Source organism: Anabrus simplex, chromosome 3 (assembly GCF_040414725.1).
Source record: "Anabrus simplex isolate iqAnaSimp1 chromosome 3, ASM4041472v1, whole genome shotgun sequence".
In the NCBI taxonomy this organism is placed as follows: domain Eukaryota; kingdom Metazoa; phylum Arthropoda; class Insecta; order Orthoptera; family Tettigoniidae; genus Anabrus; species Anabrus simplex.
Window position 1 is genome coordinate 89,705,174 of NC_090267.1, and position 19,610 is coordinate 89,724,783.

Here is a 19,610-nt window from a genome sequence, read left to right on the forward strand (position 1 = left end):
TCACTGTTTCACCAGTAGAGGAGTTCTTTCAGGCGCTAGATTTAAATGCGCGGCGTTGGGGTGTACCTCCCGGTACAATCATTGTTATTATTATTATTATTATTATTATTATTATTGATATTATTATTATTATTATTATTATTATTATTATTATTCACGTAGTTGAATGATCGTATTGTGTGTGAGGTTATATCATGTACAAAGACATTTATAAATCAGTTCCGTTAATGTAAATACCTGTAAAATAATATTATAATGTATTCTTTCCTTTAGGCCTATATATAAATTGTAATGTATACTGGTGAAACACACTGTACTGTAACTTCCAGAATGGTATAGGCACGAGAACGATTGAGAATATGCCGTCTCTACTGTATTTGATGCCATCCAATGTAAACTGTGTATTACGCACTCTAGAATTTTCACGAAGATATATTTTGTAATGTAACTTTCTAAAAGCTTGGCCAGGCAGCTATATAAAGAGGCGATCTTGACGGTGAAGTCAGTTACTGCTGAGTCAAGGTTCTTAAACACTACTACTACTACTACTCAGTTATGATTTGGAAGTTATGGGTTGAAGAGTCATGGTTATAATTGTGACCGCGTGGACGACATTCTTTTCAGCAGTCAACTGTTTTATTTGTGTTTCAATGTTGACATCTCGATGTGCAACAATTGGCAGTTGTCTTTAAATGGCGGTGTGTGATGTGAATGTTTTGGTTTTGACAACAGTGATTAAGGTTATGTGTGTGTTTTGTACATACATGTGAATAAAATAATTGTACCTACTGACAGCATCTCGTGTGCGTCTTTGTGGATACGTTAACTTTTTGCGGATGATGTTATTCTGTAGACAGTTCTTTAAGTTACAAGATTGTGAGCAATTGCAAAAAAGACATTGACACTGTGAGATGGACAGCAGGCAATGGTATGATGATAAATGGGATTAACAGTCAGGTTGTAAATTTCACTAATAGGAAAAATCCTCTCGCTTTAATTACTGCATTGATGTGATGAAAGTTCCTTATGGGGATCATTGTAAGTACCTAGGTGTTGGAGTAATCACATAAATAGAATTGTAAATAAGGGGTACAGATCTTTGCACATGGTTATGAGGGTATTTAGAAGTTGTATAACGATGTAAAGTAGAGGGCATATAAGTCTCTGGTAAGACCTCAACTAGAGTATGGTTCCAATGTATGGGACCCTCACCAGGATTACTTGGTTCGAGAACTGGAACAAAAATCCAAAGAAAAGCACCTTGATTTGTTCTGCGTGATTTCAGACAGAAGAGCAGTGTTACGAAATTTTTGCAAAGTTTGGGTTGGGAAGACTTGGATGTAAGGAGATGAGCTACTCGACTAAGTGGTATATTCCAAATTGTCAGTGGAGAGATGGCGAGGAATGCCATTAGTAGACAAACAAGTTTCAGTGTTGTTTTTAAAAATAGGAAAGATCACAATATGAAGATAAAGTTGGAATTCAAGGGGCAAAATTGGAGCAAATATTCGTTTATAAGAAGAGTAGATAGAAATTGGAATAAGATATCAAGGAAGATGTTCAATTAATGTCCAAATTCTTTGCAGTTATTTACAGAAAGACTACTTAAACAACAGGCAGAGAATCTGTTACCTCGGTGACTATTCTAAATGCAGACAAGTGGGATTGATTGATTGATTGATTGATTGATTGATTGATTGATTGATTGATTGATTGATTGATTGATTGATTGATTGATTGATTGATTGATTGATTGATTGATTGATTGATTGATTGATTCATTCATTCATTCATTCATTCATTCCACCTCATCAACAGATTGCATATAAGTTAGGGGTGAGCCCTCGTCATCTTCACTAACCATGTCACTGAAATTCAGCAGACAGCATCTGTTTTCCAGTTTATGGTCAGCCTCATTGAAACTTAGCAGTTAAGTTAAAATTTATTTTGGATGTGACAAACCCACCATAATAAGAGTTTATATGAAGTGCCAAAATTGATCAGGTGTGGGATATGGATGGAGATCCACTGAGATTCCTGATAAAGGGTAGTAGTAGAAGAAGAAATACTTACGCTAGAAGTAAACCTATGCCGTGATTCCTTAAGTCTTTTCTCACTAACGCCCAGGAATCTGTAATATATCGTTTATGGCGTGGTGTAAGTCCAGTGGCTGGGTCTGGCACATCCAGTGATGCCTCGTCTACTCCTCCCCACAAGTAGCTTAGGATGACACCCATAACTGTAACAAATAAAGTGCTATGAATAGATTGTCAGAAATATTTACAAAAGACAAATAATAGGAAGAAGACAGTCGGGGAAGGTCTAGAAAGAGGTGGATTGATATGATGAAGGAGAGTATAGAGAAGAGGAATAAAAGTAGAAGAAATATTGGAGAAAAGAAGGGAGTGATGGAGAGACAGATAAATTTGGTGGTCCTTGAATCACAACCCTATGTAGCAAACTGGAGAACGGGAAATAAATATTCTGCCAGTAAGCAGAGCATCTTGTACCTAAGACTTTACAATACCATTATTGGCTTAAAATACATTACTAACAATGAAAATTTTAACACCATGAACGGTGGGGAAAACTTAAGTTGAATTTCATCTGGAAGAGGGCTGGTCCATTGATGCAATGATTACAAATTCACGTTCCTTTGTGTTAACATTTTTACTAAATCAGTCATGTTATGATCACCAGGAGATTCAGTAAGTACCCTGTCATATGAATGAAACCCTGGACCGTTTCCAATGAAAGCATCTTATTATATTATGAGCAAAACATATTATCAAGTCTTTCCATCTTAAATCATACAAGATTAGGGACATAACATGAATGCTTCCACACTCCTCGGTAATTGATGTTACATTGGATGCCTTTGTCAGCAGGCCCTGTGCTAGCCATCAATCCATCTGTATGAAGAAATGAACTAGGCGAGTCTCGTGTTAAGCATCACATGATTACTTGAACACCCTGGTAACCCCAAACAATTGAAATTTACACGATATTGTATGATGAGAAGAAGAGTTTTGTACCTTGAGAATGTACCTACGAAGCTTCAAGTGCCGATTCATTTTCCGTTCCCATTTGAACCACGCGTCAATACGCTCTACGTTGTAGTTCAAAACGTTTAACTTAAAATTTACATTTAATTATTATTATTATTTTCTATTGTGCTTGCAAGTAATAAAGAAGTTATATTTGGAAAAAACTAATACTGTAATATTTGTATACCAATTCAGTTGTTTTATGATTCTACGAACGTAACAATAATATGAGATAGAACAAGGAAACGCTTACATTTTGTAAGTTAAGTTGTTCGACTATGATAAGAAAAAAAAATCCACAACCTCTTTCCAGTCAATCGACTGGGTCTGGAACGGAATGAATGAAGCTCCCATCTAGCGGCGAGGATGGGAATTGTGTCAGCTGCCGAAGTCTATCGCACTCCTCTGAGGCATCGATTAATGACTGAAAGAAGAAATTACATTGGTGAGTGTTGTTGGAATGAAAGATGAGAGGGAAAACCGGAGTACCTGGGGAAAAACCAGTCCCGTCTCCGCTTTGTCGAGCACAAACCTCACATGGAGTGGCCGGGATTTGAACGGGGTTAAAAGTCAGGTTGTGAGTTTCACACATAGGAAAAGTCCTCTCAGTTTTAATTACTGCGTTGATGGGGTGAAATTTCCTTTTGGGGATCATTGTGTAAGTATCTAGGTGTTAAAATTTATTTTAATACTATTTGTTTGGGGCGTCGACCCATGTGCATCTTTTGCCCCTAGGTGTTAATATGAGGAAAGATCTTCATTGGGATAATCACATAAATGGGACTGTAAATAAAGGGTACAGAACTCTGCACATGGTTATGAAGCTGTTTAGGGTTTGTAGTAAGGATGTAAAGGAGATGGCATATAAGTCTCTGGTAAGATAAGTTCCAGTGTATGGGACCCTTACCAGGATTACTTGATTCAAGAACTGGAAAAAATCCAAAGAAAAGCAAGTCGATTTGTTCTGAATGATTTCCGACAAAAGAGTAGCGTTACAAAAATGTTGCAAGTTTGGTCTGGGAAGACTTGGGAGAAAAGAGACGAGCTGCTCGACTAAGTGGTATGTTCCGAGCTGTCTGCGGGGAGACGGCGTGGTATGACATTAGTAGACGAATAAGTTTGAGTGGCGTCTTTAAAAGTAGGAAAGATCACAGTATGAAGATAAAAATGGAATTCAAGAGGACAAATTGAGGCTAATATTCATTTATAGGAAGGGGAGTTAGGGACGGGAATAACTTACCAATGGAGATGTTCAATAAATTTCCAATTTCTTTGAAATCATTTAAGAAAAGGCTAGGAAAACAACAGATAGAGAATCTGCCACCTGGGCGACTGTCCTAAATGCAGATAAGTATTGATTGATTGATTGATTGATTGATTGATTGATTGATTGATTGATTGATTGATTGATTGATTGATTGATTGATTGAACCACGGAACCCAGAGCTGAGATGCCGGTGCGTTGCCGCCTGAGTCACGGAAGCTCTTGACGTTGATAAGAATGAATTGTAAAGAGATTGGTTCATCACCATTAAAACACAAACAAATAATGTTATATTAACAATAGTTACTTCATTGTGTATCTATTATGTATTGTGTTCTATTTATGCTTTGGGTAATATTCTTCCATTTGTATTTTACTTGTATTTCATTATGATCATCATGGCCCGTTGGACAGGCGTCAGTGACGCCCCTATGTTTATGAAGAGCTGGCTGGTGAGATATCCACCGCACGTGAAGGTGGAACACACAATTTTGCTCCCTTTTTCCAGGACTATACCAAATACAGTAGAGACAATACGCGACACTGAGCGAGATATCGAGGGACAGCTATTGGAGCTCTCTCTAGCGAGTAGACCTGAAAACTACTGATTCTGTCATAAGAGCACGTGTATTTTTGTGTGAAGTTTTTGGTGTTATTTATGCGTTTTCAGTGAGTTGACATAATTAAATAGTAGCGTGTGTCATTCCTTGATATCTCCTCTCAACATGAGGGGAAAGATATGTGCCGCGTTTGGCTGCAGTAACTATGAAGTAGAGAAGAATGCGCGGTCGTTCTTCAGGCTCCCTCGTGACAAGAAAATGTACGTAATATTGTGTTTGCATATATATTCTTCCAGTGACAGAGATTTTTATAGTACTTCATAATCTTCTGACCTGCTCGATCCATGTTTTAACTGGCTTAAAATGTAATACGCATATTTTATTGTATAGTGCAGCAGTTAACCTTCAATACCGATGTGTTGTTGTAGGTGTGATCTGTGGTTTTGAAATCTCACAGAAGTGATTTGGATAAGGTGTACAAGAAAGAAGGGACGTTACGCTTATATAAGAATTATAAGGTCTGTTCAGATCATTTCCAAACCAGCGACTTTAAAAATCCTCGACTATACAGCCAAGGGTATGTTACATTTTTACTCTAATTGTACGTAAATATTCCTCAAAGCAACAATATCGACAACATTTTCATACTTTTCTTTCTTTTATCCCTCTTATCAGATTAAAGCCGGGATTTTATAGATTTTCTTTCTGTTAGTAGGCTTCGTGTTAAGAGGAAAATTGTCCAGCTATTACATGTTAATTCATTGCATTATATGTGTAAGGAATGTGCCGATATTTTTATTAACAAGTGTCTTAATGTGATGATACAATGTTTTTAAATGAGAAAAAAGACAAATCCAACCGTAAGAGTTCAGGCAGGAATGCTAAAGCTAAAAAAGTAATGCATAAATGAAAGATCAAGCCATTTCACAGCAGTCCATTTCACATCTTGTTTATATGACTAATTTCAGTCTTTGAATAATAACCTTTTAAATAATTCTTCATTCATTTATCCAGAATTGCTTTAGCAACTTCGAAGTTAATATCTCAATAACACTTTCTTTCGAGACTTAATTTATTTATCCATTTCCGTATATACATTTCCATTGATATTTGAATTTAGCGCGATTTTTTCAGGTCAAGTCACTAGGAGCGCCACCGTCGAATTGTCTCCCATTTTAGCAAGGCTAAATCCGTAAGTGTCGCGTATTGTCTCTACTGTATTTGATTATATCACTGGACAGGCTTACCATGGAGACGTCTAGTAAATGGCTGGTACAATACAGTGGCTTAGCCAAGGGAGGGGGGGGGGGTTACTGGGGTTTAGATCCCCATTGGTTTTTCCAAAAGAAAATAAACAGAAACTGGCAATAAACAAGTGAAAGTCGACTCAGTGTGTTGGATTTTTCGAACATCCACAGATATATAATTGCAAAACCAACATATATCTTGAATGTATGTTCTATGAAGCCTCGAAAGTTTGATTTTAGATTGTAGTCTGAACATACCATTCGCTGTAAAACTGTTGACCTTGACTATATTGTTCTTGTTCTGTATTTTAATGTATGATTTTGTCCTGTACTGCAATCTGACAGGGACTGCAATCTGAACACTGCTACCACCTTAATTCGCTTGTATCAGTGTTCTTATAAAGACACCCATGCATGAGCGCACCACGCACTCATAAGCACCTTCATGATGTTCTATCATCCCCTATCGGTCGATCCTGGCTACGCTAACGGTACAGTGTACCTATCAAAGAAACTGTTGACTTACGGCAGGACGGAACACCGTCGCACTTTGCGTTGCCCACGCTTAATGACCTGAATGGGATCTTTCGCGGACGATGGACTTAAAGATGTTCTGAAGATTCCCATCTCACCTTCACTGGCCTACCAGTTCTGACACCGCCTCCAGGTATTCATCAAGCAGAGTCAGATCTAACTGGTATTACACAATGAATCCTTCTACTGTATGTTCTCTCACCATTATGTAGGAATGTTAAAACCTAGCTTCCCACCTTTATTTATACAGACGACATCAACACTGAATAAAAATTAGCTGAAAAACTATTGTCTTACCTTCCTTCTCAATTGTCAATGAATTCCGCAAGCAGCGATGTACTGAGAAAATTCCTACTAAACAGACCGCGCAGCCCAGCTATAAAAAATAGACCTAATCAGACCGCTCGCGTGTTCTTGTTGTTGTTATTGCTGTTGTTGTTAGTACGAAATGCGGGCCGAATTCATAGTCAGCACTTATACATAAGTGGAAGCCTTAAGTAATAAGGGATCACTTATAATTATTCACTTATATGAGTTTACATTTCATAGACAGCACTTAAAGAGCACACTCACTGATACAGTATCACTGGAGATGTGGCAATGCTGTATATTATGCCAATCGCGCGAAATTTTTGAGGTTAAAATATCGTCTATATTGTATTTGGTAATCAGAATTGATAAGAAAACAGCGAGCTGAAACGGCACCTGCAAGAACTTGTGTCGAAGTACATGCACATAATATAGAACAAGTAGACCGACGCAGTTTCTCATCAGAATATGAATGACGTGGAGAAAACTTGTTGTGGATAATGCAAACTACGAAAATGCCCAGTCTAATTTCCTTCTTAATATATGTTTATAGTTATCCAGGTACTCGAACCTATACAACTATTCATCCAACTGTTGAATATCTAGCCTTACAACGCTTTTAATGATTTAACAAATATATCCGTAGCCGTTACGTTGTAATAGGCCTAATTACTTCCCCAATAAATTGTAAATAGTTATGTTTTGATGTGCGATGCCATAATTTCAGAAACTTCTGATATAATCCGGCAAACGATTGGTTGACTAACCTGATATAATGAGCACAAATCAACCTTAAAATAAATGGTAGTAGTGCAACACCTTCATTTTTCTTATAACTCAGTATAATTCTTTACTATTCCATAGGCTTACAGTCTTGAGAACTTACAAACTTGTAACACGTTTCCAATTAAGCGAAATACTGGTTATGATAATAATAATAATAATAATAATAATAATAATAATAATAATAATAATAATAATAATAATAATAATAATAATAATGCCCTGAAAGTAAGAGGTGCCATAAAATCTCAAAACAATATCTTCATTAATGGTGAGATAGTGAGTCCTCTAGAGGTTATGTTCACTCTCTCAATGAAAGGAACAAGAATATTCATAACTCTCACTTTACTAAAACGAAATCTTCTTTAAATTGTTGGTCACATTACATTTCGACAGAATTTTCCATCTCTGCTGTGTGCACGGAAAGTATTCTGTGAATGAAATGCAACATATTCAGCAAAATCATCCTCCATCTTGCTGCAACATAAGTGAGACACTTAAGTAGGTAACATGAAATAAAACCTGGCTTATGAGGGGCACTTATGTATAAGTGCTGTCTATGAATTCGGCCCGTAGCTAATTTAGTAATTTCTTCACCAGGTCTGGTAGTTCTACAACCTGGTTGGTGACAAGTACTAATTTTAGACATTTCTGAAGAATAGTGATTTTATTTGCAGCCAGTCCCTGCAATGAATGGTGTGAAAATGTTGCTCATAGGGTCGGTTGGTGTATCCAGTTCAGTGGGCTTGGCAGACTGATATGTAATAGCAACTCTGGCTCGGTGAGGAAAGCAACGGGAAACTACCTCACTCCTCATTTCCCTAGTACGCCTCTTCAGAGATGTAGTGTTGGCTACTGAATGCATGATTCGAAGCAGTGTATCGATTCATTCAAGTGTCCGAGTGAATCGATTCACAGGAAAGGCGAGCTCATGGCACACGATTCAGCTTACTCCCAGCGGACAGTGCTGAGTGGCGCACTCACTGGACGTTGACGGGGAGCCGAGCTTCCGCTGCTGCGAGACAGTGTATCATGGCACATCGAAAGAATCGTGAACGAGCGCGGCTCAGTGAGACACATGATACACACGGCTCCTTATCGGCTCACTGGACACGCGGAGAGCCGAGCTTCCGCTGCAGCGAGGCATACAGTGAATCATGGCACATCGAAAGAATCGTGAACGAGCGCGGCTCAGTGAGACACATGATACACACGGCTCCTTATCGGCTCACTAGACACGCGGAGAGCCGAGCTTCCGCTGCAGCGAGGCATACAGTGAATCATGGCACATCGAAAGAATCGTGAACGAGCGCGGCTCAGTGAGACACATGATACACACGGCTCCTTATCGGCTCACTGGACACGCGGAGAACCGAGCTTCCGCTACAGTGAGCCATGCTAGACTGAAAGAATCGTATGCTATAATGGACTCTCGAGCTCAGCTCATTTGAAAATAATACCCATTTGCATTCACTGTCCTCTTCTTACAGGGAGGTTTAAATAATAGATGGATTTATTTGCAGTGTTAAAAAGGTAGTCACAACATAATTCTGAAGTAGTTAGTAAGTAGGTAGGATATTAGGTTATACTATTTATTAGTTTAATGAATCTTAGTATTATAACTTAGTTGACATTTGACAGTTAAACTCCACTCTAGCCTGCCCTATGACTATGAGTCATGCTCATGAGTCATGGCCACTCAAAAGTACCTGTTTTATATTGGGAAGAATGGCTCAGTATTCTCTCAGTTCATATGTCACATCGTTGCACAAGACTTCAATCATATGTGGACAGACGCAATAACAGTATGTTGAATCAGAAAACCAGCGGGCTACTGTACATCTCGGGTAGCCTATACAAAATATGACGATTTAAAAAAATCCTCAGCTGATAGAAAAATACTTTTAAAAAAAGACTGAGCGAGTTGTCGTGCGGTTAATATCGCGTGGCTATGCGCTTGCATTCGGGGGATGGTGGGTTTGAATCCCACCGTCGGCAGCCGTTAAGATGGTTTTTCCGTAGTTTCCCCATTTTCACACCAGGAAATGCTGGGACTGTACCTTAATTCAGGCCATGGCTGCTACCTTCCTAACCTTTCCCACCCTGCGTCGCCGGAAACCTTCGATGTATTAGAGTAACTAGCATTTTTTCTAAGAAAGAAGTTCATAGTATGAAGACCAGATGGCAGCTGCGAGCACTGAATGCTGTGCTGCTGTCTTACCAGCACATACTACACAGATGCAGTAGGAGCGGTGACCAATGAGCCGTGAATCGGATCACTGTATCGATTCAGTAACGTGAACGGAATCAAGACCAACTACAATTACATCAGACCGTAATCCAGAATAAACATGGCGGACATCGGCGTGCGATATGAGAGGTTGAGGGAAAGATTATGCATGTTTATTTCGAGTCACCTACAGAAAATACCACAAGTCGAACGTCATGAAATGCAACTCACTAACTCAAAATATGAATAATTAAACACCAAAAGTAGCGTTATAGCGTATTGTAAGTCTAAATGAAATTTCAGAGGGGAAAATAACGAAGGAAGAATTATTGTATCAACGTCAGGTTGGAACGGACAGAGAGTATAAAAATATTTCACATAAAAATCTCCGGTCAGCAAATACGATATATAGATTTCACACCACCATTAACCACAGCCCATTACGTAAAACACGCAAATAAATTTCTCCAACAAAATTTCAACCCTCCAAAATTCACCTATATTGTTGAGTAGGTACAAGCGATATTTGTATGATACACTTGACCATCTAAAGCACTCGTCAGCTTAAAACTCACCAGAATTTATGGCATAATTGTATTTTATATAAAAGAACACAATCTTAATGTTCACTCCACGGGAAAGGGGGTTAGGTTTAGTTTACGCATGTTCATTGTAAAACGTTGAAAATTTATTACATCATTCTTGCGCCACCGTTTAAGATTTATCATAAATATTAGTCATGATTTCTGGGACTGATTTAATGTTCTTTGTAGTACGTTGGCTGATAAGGCAAATGCTAGGATAGGCATCATTAGTTTAAAATTCGGAAGTTTGCGCGGCACTCGAATTAGATCACCATCTTCTATGGGTATATAATGTGTTCCCTAACAATACGTTTGATTTCAAAAATGATAAAATGATTAATCCACACAACATTGTTAGTCCTATGATTCGGTTCGAAGTTTTCCTTACGAATGCTCTTAACCCAATTTTGTTTTAATACTAGGTCTTTTGGAAACGGGAACACTTAAGCTCTTACTTACATCCAGGCACACAGCACATTAAACTATAAACATATTGCATAGGTAATTAAAAATTAAGGAAAAAACTTTCAGAGAAGAACACGAGAATCAACATTAACCTTATATTGTTGGAATAAATAAGCTCTTTGAGAACAAATAGCTTCTTACGGCACTGAAAGAGGATCTGTAACCTTCTTAAGACTATAAATAAATATAATATACGATTAATAATATTCAAATTTCCGTAAATATTTGGTAACAACACGGCTTACACAAATCAAAACAAACGCATGCTAGCACTCCAGCTGCCGCCATTATGGACAGTTTCGATAGGTCGGTTAAGGTCTGATATATTGTAGTTGGTCTTGACGGAATCAAATGAATCGATTCAGTAAAATGAATCGAATGTCCCATCACTACAGAGATGCCTAGGCCATCTATGACAGCTGATGGCAGAGCTGTTGAGGATCCCACGAGCGTTAGCGCTGACGGATTGAACATTCATACATACAGTGATTTTATTCTTATTTCAGTTAAGTCACAGCGTTCTTGCTCTTAAAGACCAGTGAGCTGTTTAGGTGATCTGATAAGTTACCAATGTTTCTGTGTCGCAACGCATGTTGTAGTTACGGTCACGGAAGCTTGTGAATTCAAGTACCGGTATTGTACTGCACTACACATGATATAACCATGATCTCATCGCTTTGTGTGTTAGCTATGTATTTCAAACTTTCTAAGAATAAAAACTACTTCTATCACTGTTGACATATTCGTAGAGCAAACGAAAACTGAGATAACCCCATTTTGAAATTTGAAGAATGAACAAGCTTGCAGTTTTAAGTGATTGTTAATATCGTGGTCAGAGCCAGTTTTGCGTGGAATTCGAACCACATGGACGTGATTTTCCCTTTCAGAAGTCCCACATTCATTAGCTAGGATTCAAACCGCGACCACATTAGTGAGAAGTCAGCGAGAGTGCCCCTCATCTATCACGCCCTTGAAGAATTTATTCTGAAACCGCTGATGGAAGTACGGGGAATGCTGCATGCAGGCATTTTGTAAATATTACAAAAAGGAATCTGGAGATAGGTTAGCCTTAGAATTTTGTTTTATGACGCATCGACATAGATAGGTCTTATGACGACGATGGGATAGGAAAGGGCTAGGAGTGGGAAGCAAGCTTTCGTGGCCTTAATTAAGGTACAGTCCCAGCATTTTCCTGGTGTGAAAATGGGAAATCACGGAAAATCATCTTCAGGGGTGCCAACAGTGGGGCTCGAACCCACTATCTCCCGAATGCAAGCTGATAGCTAGGTTAGCTAAATTCGAAAAAAAAAGAAGACTCGTAATCAGGGAATGAAAGGGTCCGGAACTATTTTCAAGAAGATTGGAAAAGAATAGTCTTAATCGTCTACGGGTACCTCAGGATTTTCGGCTTCACCTACATCTGCATCTGCCTTACTATCACTATAAAGCAAGTCTGAAATACCAGTGCTTTAATAAGTCATTAAAAGAATTTGGTGACTTCTTTCTGGTTTTAGACTCTGATCTTGCAGCAAAATATTTTGACAGTTGGCAACTATGGTGTTAGTAGTAGTAGTAGTAGTAGTAGTAGTAGTAGTAGTAGTAGTAAATAAAGTAGAGACAATACGCCACACTCGGCGAGATATCGAGGGACAGCTATTAGAGCTCTCTCTAGCGGGTAGACCTGAGAACTACTGATTCTGCCATAAGAGCACGTGTATTTGTGTGTGAAGTTATTGGTGTTATTTATGCGTTTTCAGTGAGTTGACATAATTAAATAGTAGCGTGTGTCATTTCTTGATATCTCCTCTCAACATGAGGGGAAAGATATGTGCTGTGTTTGGCTGCAGTAACTGTGAAGTAGAGAAGAATGCGCGGTCTTTCTTTCGCTACCCTCGTGACAAGAAAATGTAAGTAATATTGTGTTTGCATATATATTCTTCCAGTGACAAAGAGATTTTCATAGTACTTCATAATTCTTCTGACCTGCTCGACCCATATTTTAACTGGCTTAAAATATAATACGCATATTTTATTGTATAGTGCAGCAGTTAACCTTCAATACCGATGTGTTGTTGTAGGTGTGATGTGTGGGTTTTGAAATCTCACAGAAGTGATTTGGATAAGGTGTACAATAATTATAAGATCTGTTCAGATCATTTCAGGCCAGCGACTTTAAAAATCCTCGACTATACAGCCAAGGGTACGTTACATTTTTACTCTAATTGTACGTAAATATTCCTCGAAGCATCACTATCGACAACATTTTCATACTTTTCTTTCTTTTATCCCTCTTCTCAGATTAAAGCCGGGATTTTATAGATTTTCTTTCTGTTAGTAGGCTTCATGTTACGAGGAAAATTGTCCAGCTTTTAAATGTTAATTCACTGCACCATGTGTGTAAGGAATATGTCGATATTTTTATTGACAAGTGTCTTAATGTGATGATACAATGTTTTTAAATGAGAAAAAAGACAAATCTAACCGTAAAAGCTCAGGCAGGAATGCTAAAGCAAAAATAGTAATGCATAAATGAAAGATTTATATGTCTAATTTCAGTCTTTAAATAATAATCTTTTAAATAATTCTTCATTCATTTATCCAGAATTGCTTTAGCAACTTCGAAGTTAATATCTCAATAATACTTTCTTTCTAGACGTAATTTATTTATCCATTTTCGTATATGCATTTCCATTGATATTTGAATATAGCGCGACTTTTCAGGTCAAGTCACTAGGAGCGCCACCGTCGAACTGTCTCCCATTTTAACAAGGCTAAATCCGTAATTGTCGCGTATTGTCTCTACTGTATTTGGTAGTAGGCCTAGTAGTAGTAGTAGTAGTAGTAGTAGTAGTAGTAAGGGGAAGTAGCGTCGTTGGTTGTAGTAGTAGGATGGTTGTATCCGTAGTAACACAGTCGTTTTTATACTGATGTCAATGTCAAGGTTTATTGTTAGCGGATAATTGGATCTGCACTACCAAAGTAATAAACACAGGATGGCTTCCTGATGTAGCCTACTTCTTAATTAAAACAAATTATTATCATAAGTTGAGAAATGTTTACCTTCACAGTTAGAGGATAATAACTCTCTGTTTCCTACACCACACTGCACTGCACTGTTCAAATAACACTGTGCTCACACTGGAGAAACTACGAATTATATTCACACAACCTCTGAGTAATATTACAGGAAACAAGAATGGTTTCTATCCCGAGAAAGAACTGCCTAAGTCTGAGTTGACACACTCCCGCTGCAAGAGAAACCTGTTTCTAATCTACACTAACCTATGCGAACTTCATTCTGAGAGCCGAGCAACTGACGTCATGCGGAGCCGTGAACCTTACACGAGCCAAAAATGACGCAATTTACAGATATGAAGGTCCAATGACTTTTTAATGGCCGTTTCGATTGGAGATTGCCAGTGGCGCATCATTGTGAAGAAAAATAAACATATCTTCCTTTGAAATATTAAAATGATTATTAAGAAAATATGGAGCTATCAGTGGAGAACTTCACATTATTAGTGAACAGTTCGCAAAGAACACAACACGCCCCTGAACACGCTGACCAGTTTCCTGACCCCGGACGCCAGTGCTTCTTGCAACAAAGGATGAGTTTTGTGTAGAGAGAACTGGCCACCACGACACTTGTGTCCTGCCAACCAATTGGCTGGATGCGATTAGTGGACGTTCCCGTTTTATCATCTGTCCTTATTAAATTCTCCTTCTGGTTATTTATGATCAGTTGGTCTTATCTGTTTACTTAAAAACCGGCTCTTTTGTAAACACTTTATTCTAATAGAGTGTAATAGACGCGCCGCTGTCAACGGTAGTTTTGTTCACTTGCCGCGAATACAGCACGTGCTTTGCGACGGGATAAGACAGATTTAGGGATCCTTCGGATGGCGAAGAGTAAGTGAGTGAGAGAGAGAGAGGGGGGGGAGGGGACTCGCATACCTCTGGTGTCGGGATCGAACTTCGATATCAGTCAACATAGATCAGCATTTAGGGCTGTCGTACACGTGGCAGATTCCTTAATCAATTGTTTACTTAGTTGTTCATACATGCTTTTTCAAAAACTTGGAAATTTATCGAACATTTCCCTTGATATCCGCCTCTGTGGTGTACTGGTTAGTGTGATTAGCTGTCACCCCCCGGAGGTCCGGGTTTGATTCCCGGTTCTTCCACGAAATTTAAAACTTGGTACGAGGACTGGAACGGGGTCAACTCAGCCTCGGGAGGTCAACGGAGTAGAGGGGGTTTGATTCCCATTGCAGCCATCCTTGAAGTGGTTTTCCGTGCTTTACCACTTTTCCTCCAGGCAAATGCCGGGATGGTACATAACTTAAGGCCACGGCCACTTCCTTCCCTCTTCCTTGTCTATCCCTCCCAATCGACCTATCATCCACAAGGCCCCTTTTCAGTATAACAGGTGAGGCAACCTGATCGAGGTACTGGTCCTGCTTCCCAGTTATATCCCCGACCCAAAATCTCACGTTCCAGGACACTGCCCTTGAGACGGTAGAGATGGGATGCCTCGCTGAGTCCGAGGGAAAAGCCAACCCTGGACGGTAAACGGATTAAGAAAGAAAGAAAGAAAGATTTACCTTGATAAATTGTTCCAAGCTCCTAATTCCTCTTTCTATGAATGAATATTTACCCCAATATGTCCTCTTGAATTCCAACTTTATCTTCATATCTTTCTTAGATTTAAAAGTTCCACTCAAGCTTATTCATCTACTAACGCATTTCCACATTTCTTCACTGACAACTCAGAACATACCACTTAGTCGAGCAGCTCATCTCCTTACTCCCTATTCTTCCCGGTCCAAAGTTTGCTACATTTTCGTAACACTACCCTTTTGTCGGAAATCGCCCAAAAAAAAAAAATCGTGCAGCTTTCCTTCGGATCATTCCCAGTTCTCGCATCAAATAATCGTCGTGTGGATCCTGAACACTGGAACCATACTCTAACTGGTTTCTTGCCAAAGACTAATACGCCGCCTGCTTGACATCCTTATTACAAACCCTAAGTACCCCCATAAGAATATGAAGAGATCTGTGACCTTTATTCACAACCTCGTTTAGGTGATTACCCCAGTGAAAATATTTCCTTTTATCCCATCAACGCAGTAATGTCCGCCTGCGTAGTGTAACGGTTAGTGTTATTAGCTGCCGTCCTCGGGGGCCCGGCTTTGATTCCCGGTACTGCCAGAAATTTAAGAATGGCAGGAGGGCTGGTATGTGGTTGAAATGGTACAAGCAGCTCACCTCAATTGGGGGGTGTGCCTGAAAAGAGCTGCACCACCTCGGGATGACGACACGAGTTTACTTAGTGAAATTTGTCCGACTCGTTGGCTGAACGGTCAGCGTCCTGGCCTTCGGTTCAGAGGGTCCCCGGTTCGATTCCCGGCCGGGTCGGGGATTTTTACCTTAATTGGTTAATTCCAATGGCACGGGGGCTGGGTGTAGGCTATGTGTTGTCTTCATCATCATTTCATCCTCATCACGACGCGCAGATCGCCTACGGGCGTCAAATAGAAAGACCTGCACCTGGTGAGCCGAACCCGTCCTGGGATATCCCGGCACGAAAAGCCATACGACATTTCAACGCAGTAATTAAAACTGAGAGAACTTTTTATCTTGGTGAAACTTACAACAGGTCCACCTCTGTGGTATAGTGTTTAGTTTGACTAGCTGCCAACCCCGGAGGGTGCCCACCCACTTCTCCTCCAGGCAAATACCGGGATGGTACCTAACTTAAGGCCACGGCCGCTCCGTTCCCTCTTCCTTGTCTATCCCTTCCAATCACCCCCCCCCCCCCCAACAAAGCCCCTGTTCAGCATAGCAGGTGAGGCCGCCTGGGCGAGATACTGGTCCTTCTCCTCAGTTGTATCCCCGACTCAAAGTCTCACGCTCCAGGACACTTGAGGCGGTAGAGGACAAAGAAAGGAAGAAACTTACAACCATGCTTTGCATCCAGTTTATCATCATACCATTGTCTGCTGTCCAACTATCTTGGGGACAGAAGGAGTCAGTAGGGCGAAACACCAATAATAATAATAATAATAATAATAATAATAATAATAATAATAATAATAATAATAATAATAATAATAATAATAATAATTTTATCTCTCAGGAGTTCTTTTACCAGGCACCAACTTACTGAATTCAAGCTGATATATTTGAGCACCTTCAAATACCACCGGACCGAGGCGCTATCGAACCCGCGAACATGAGCTTAGGTTGTGCTATACAGTATGGATGGACGGGCGGACGTACAGATGGATGAGGAAGGGAGGGTGCAGTATATTTTCATCAATATTCTCAGGAAGAGTGCTGTGTATGGGAGATGCTTACATGGAATAAATAGTTACCTTCGTATTCAGCCGATAGTATTCATTAATTTCCGAGAACTTGCTGGGCAGGTGTACATTGAAAACGTGGTCCTTTTTCGATTGCGGAATAGCGCGTCTACAAGATAACACGAGTTATCTCAACAATACGCGTTATGTTTGTGCAATTCATTGATAACTGGATGAATACAGGGCGGTGAGCTGTTAACGCCATACGTGATAGTGGCATGTGCATGTCATTGTGTGACGTAAAGATTTCCTAGAAATTACAACCGTTTGGAACGTAGAGTAAGCTGCAGAAAAGATTGCATCGCGTGTTGCGGTTTAGGGAGTCCCGACACGTGAGTCAGTGCTTGCGTCTCTCCTGCTTAAGGCCAAGACTTCATGACTTCCTCAGTAGTTAACACGATCAATTACCTACTGAGTTAACTTGTAATTCAAATAGCGTGACAACGTAGTACCTTTTTCTAACCGGACAAATGTGAGTAAGAGATCGTTACGATGGGGTTTACCATCTACAGTCATAATTTTAGGAACTCAAGCTATTATTTTTGCACAGGAATTCCATACTACTGTACCTCCTTCTTACTCTTTATGGCTCCCATTTCCTTACATAAAGCAGTATTTTTGTCCGTGTTTTTTGAAATCAAACTCTATTGTTCTTGTCTCGTATAACATTAGACATACAAAAATCACATTAGCTGCATTTTTGTTGTCGTTGTTATTTTGGTCATTTTGAATGGTCCGTATTGATAGTTCAAGTACAAGTATGAAGGATGAGTTCTCCACCTAATCAATACTTTATATTACATAGTGTCAATAATTTACATAAAAACAGTACCGGTTTCGACCCGTAAATAGGTCATCTTCAGCTGTTAGAGATCTACTTAAAGCGACTGTACAGAGTAAACAGTACTAAAATTAACTGGCATTTAACATTGGATATCTGAGCCTAACACCAGTAATGTCAATGATTCTCCATAAACCCTAAGAATTGTATCCAACTTCAACCTCAGCAAACGGAACTTTTGTAATATGTCGTAATCATGGGGCCAGTGTAAAACCCTTCAACCCCATAAATGTACTATATTTTAAGTATTTTTTAGAATAGTGGCACTCACTAACGTATTTTTCAGCAGTGATATAGACTGGGTATAAGCTATGTGTCCGTGAACTGGTCCCTGAACCTCTTATTCTAAGGAACACGACACCCCCGAATATTTCGGCACAACAATGCACTTCAAAGATCTCATAAACCGTTGGACATAATAGTGGCTTTAACATAGATAACCTGACATCTGAATACCAGTGATTCTTGATCAACTCCAAGAACTGTATCCGATTCCAGCCTCAATGTATGTAATATTTAAAAATAACACCCTTAACCCCAAAACTGTACCATATGTATATATGCTAATATTAAGTAATTTTAGAATAGTGGAATCATGTTTATTTAATGGCATTCTTGTTTCGGTTTAATTTTAGTACTGTTTATTCTGTACAGTCGCTATTAAGTAGTTCTCTAACAGCTGAAGATGACCTATTTACGGGTCGAAACCGGTACTGTTTTTATGTAAATTATTGACACTATGTAATATAAAGTATTGATTAAGTGGAGAACTCATCCTTCATACTTGTAAAGGGGATAGTAACCACAGACATATAGATTTACTCTATGTCTGTGATTGTAACTTAGGCTATAAAATAGTTGGTTAGTGAATGGTTAAATTGTAGCTTAGAAAACCAAACCAAACCCCATGGAGCAACAGCCCCGAAGGGCCATGGCCTACCAAGCGACCGCTGCTCAGCCCGAAGGCCTGCAGATTATGAGGTGTCGCGTGGTCAGCACGACAAATCCTCTCGGCCGTCATTCTTGGTTTTCTAGACCAGGACCGCCATCTCAACGTCAGATAGCTCCTCAATTGTAATCACGTAGGCTGAGTGGACCTCGAACCAGCCCTCATATCCAGGTGAAAATCCCTGACTTGGCCGGGAAACGAAACCGGGGCCTCCGGGCAAGAGGCACGCACGCTACTCCTACACCGCGGGGCCGGTACTATAGTAGCTTAGAGTAAATTTTAAAAATACAATTTCTAATATCTTGTTTAATGCTGTCGAATAAATTTATATAACGAAGGAAATATAAAAGTAATCGCCAATACCTTATGTCCTAAACTATTTTGACATAAATGTCTTAAGGGGAAACATGACTGAAATGTTACGTTTTTTAC

At 39.4% G+C, this 19,610-nt stretch overlaps 1 protein-coding gene across 3 annotated transcripts in view; it reads right to left on the reverse strand.

The window, feature by feature from the left end:
• LOC136867046 (globin) overlaps window positions 1–19,610 on the reverse strand; it is a 159,534-nt gene that overhangs the window by 18,128 nt on the left and 121,796 nt on the right. For 2 of the 3 annotated variants that reach the window (XM_067144151.2, XM_067144149.2), the window contains exon 2: window positions 2,074–2,239. In XM_067144151.2, the coding sequence (XP_067000252.1) occupies window positions 2,074–2,237 (164 nt within the window). In that variant the 5' untranslated portion in view covers window positions 2,238–2,239. Of the gene's footprint in view, window positions 1–2,073; window positions 2,240–14,083; window positions 14,314–19,610 lie in introns of those variants that run through there. The other variant, XM_067144150.2, reaches the window with a different exon arrangement.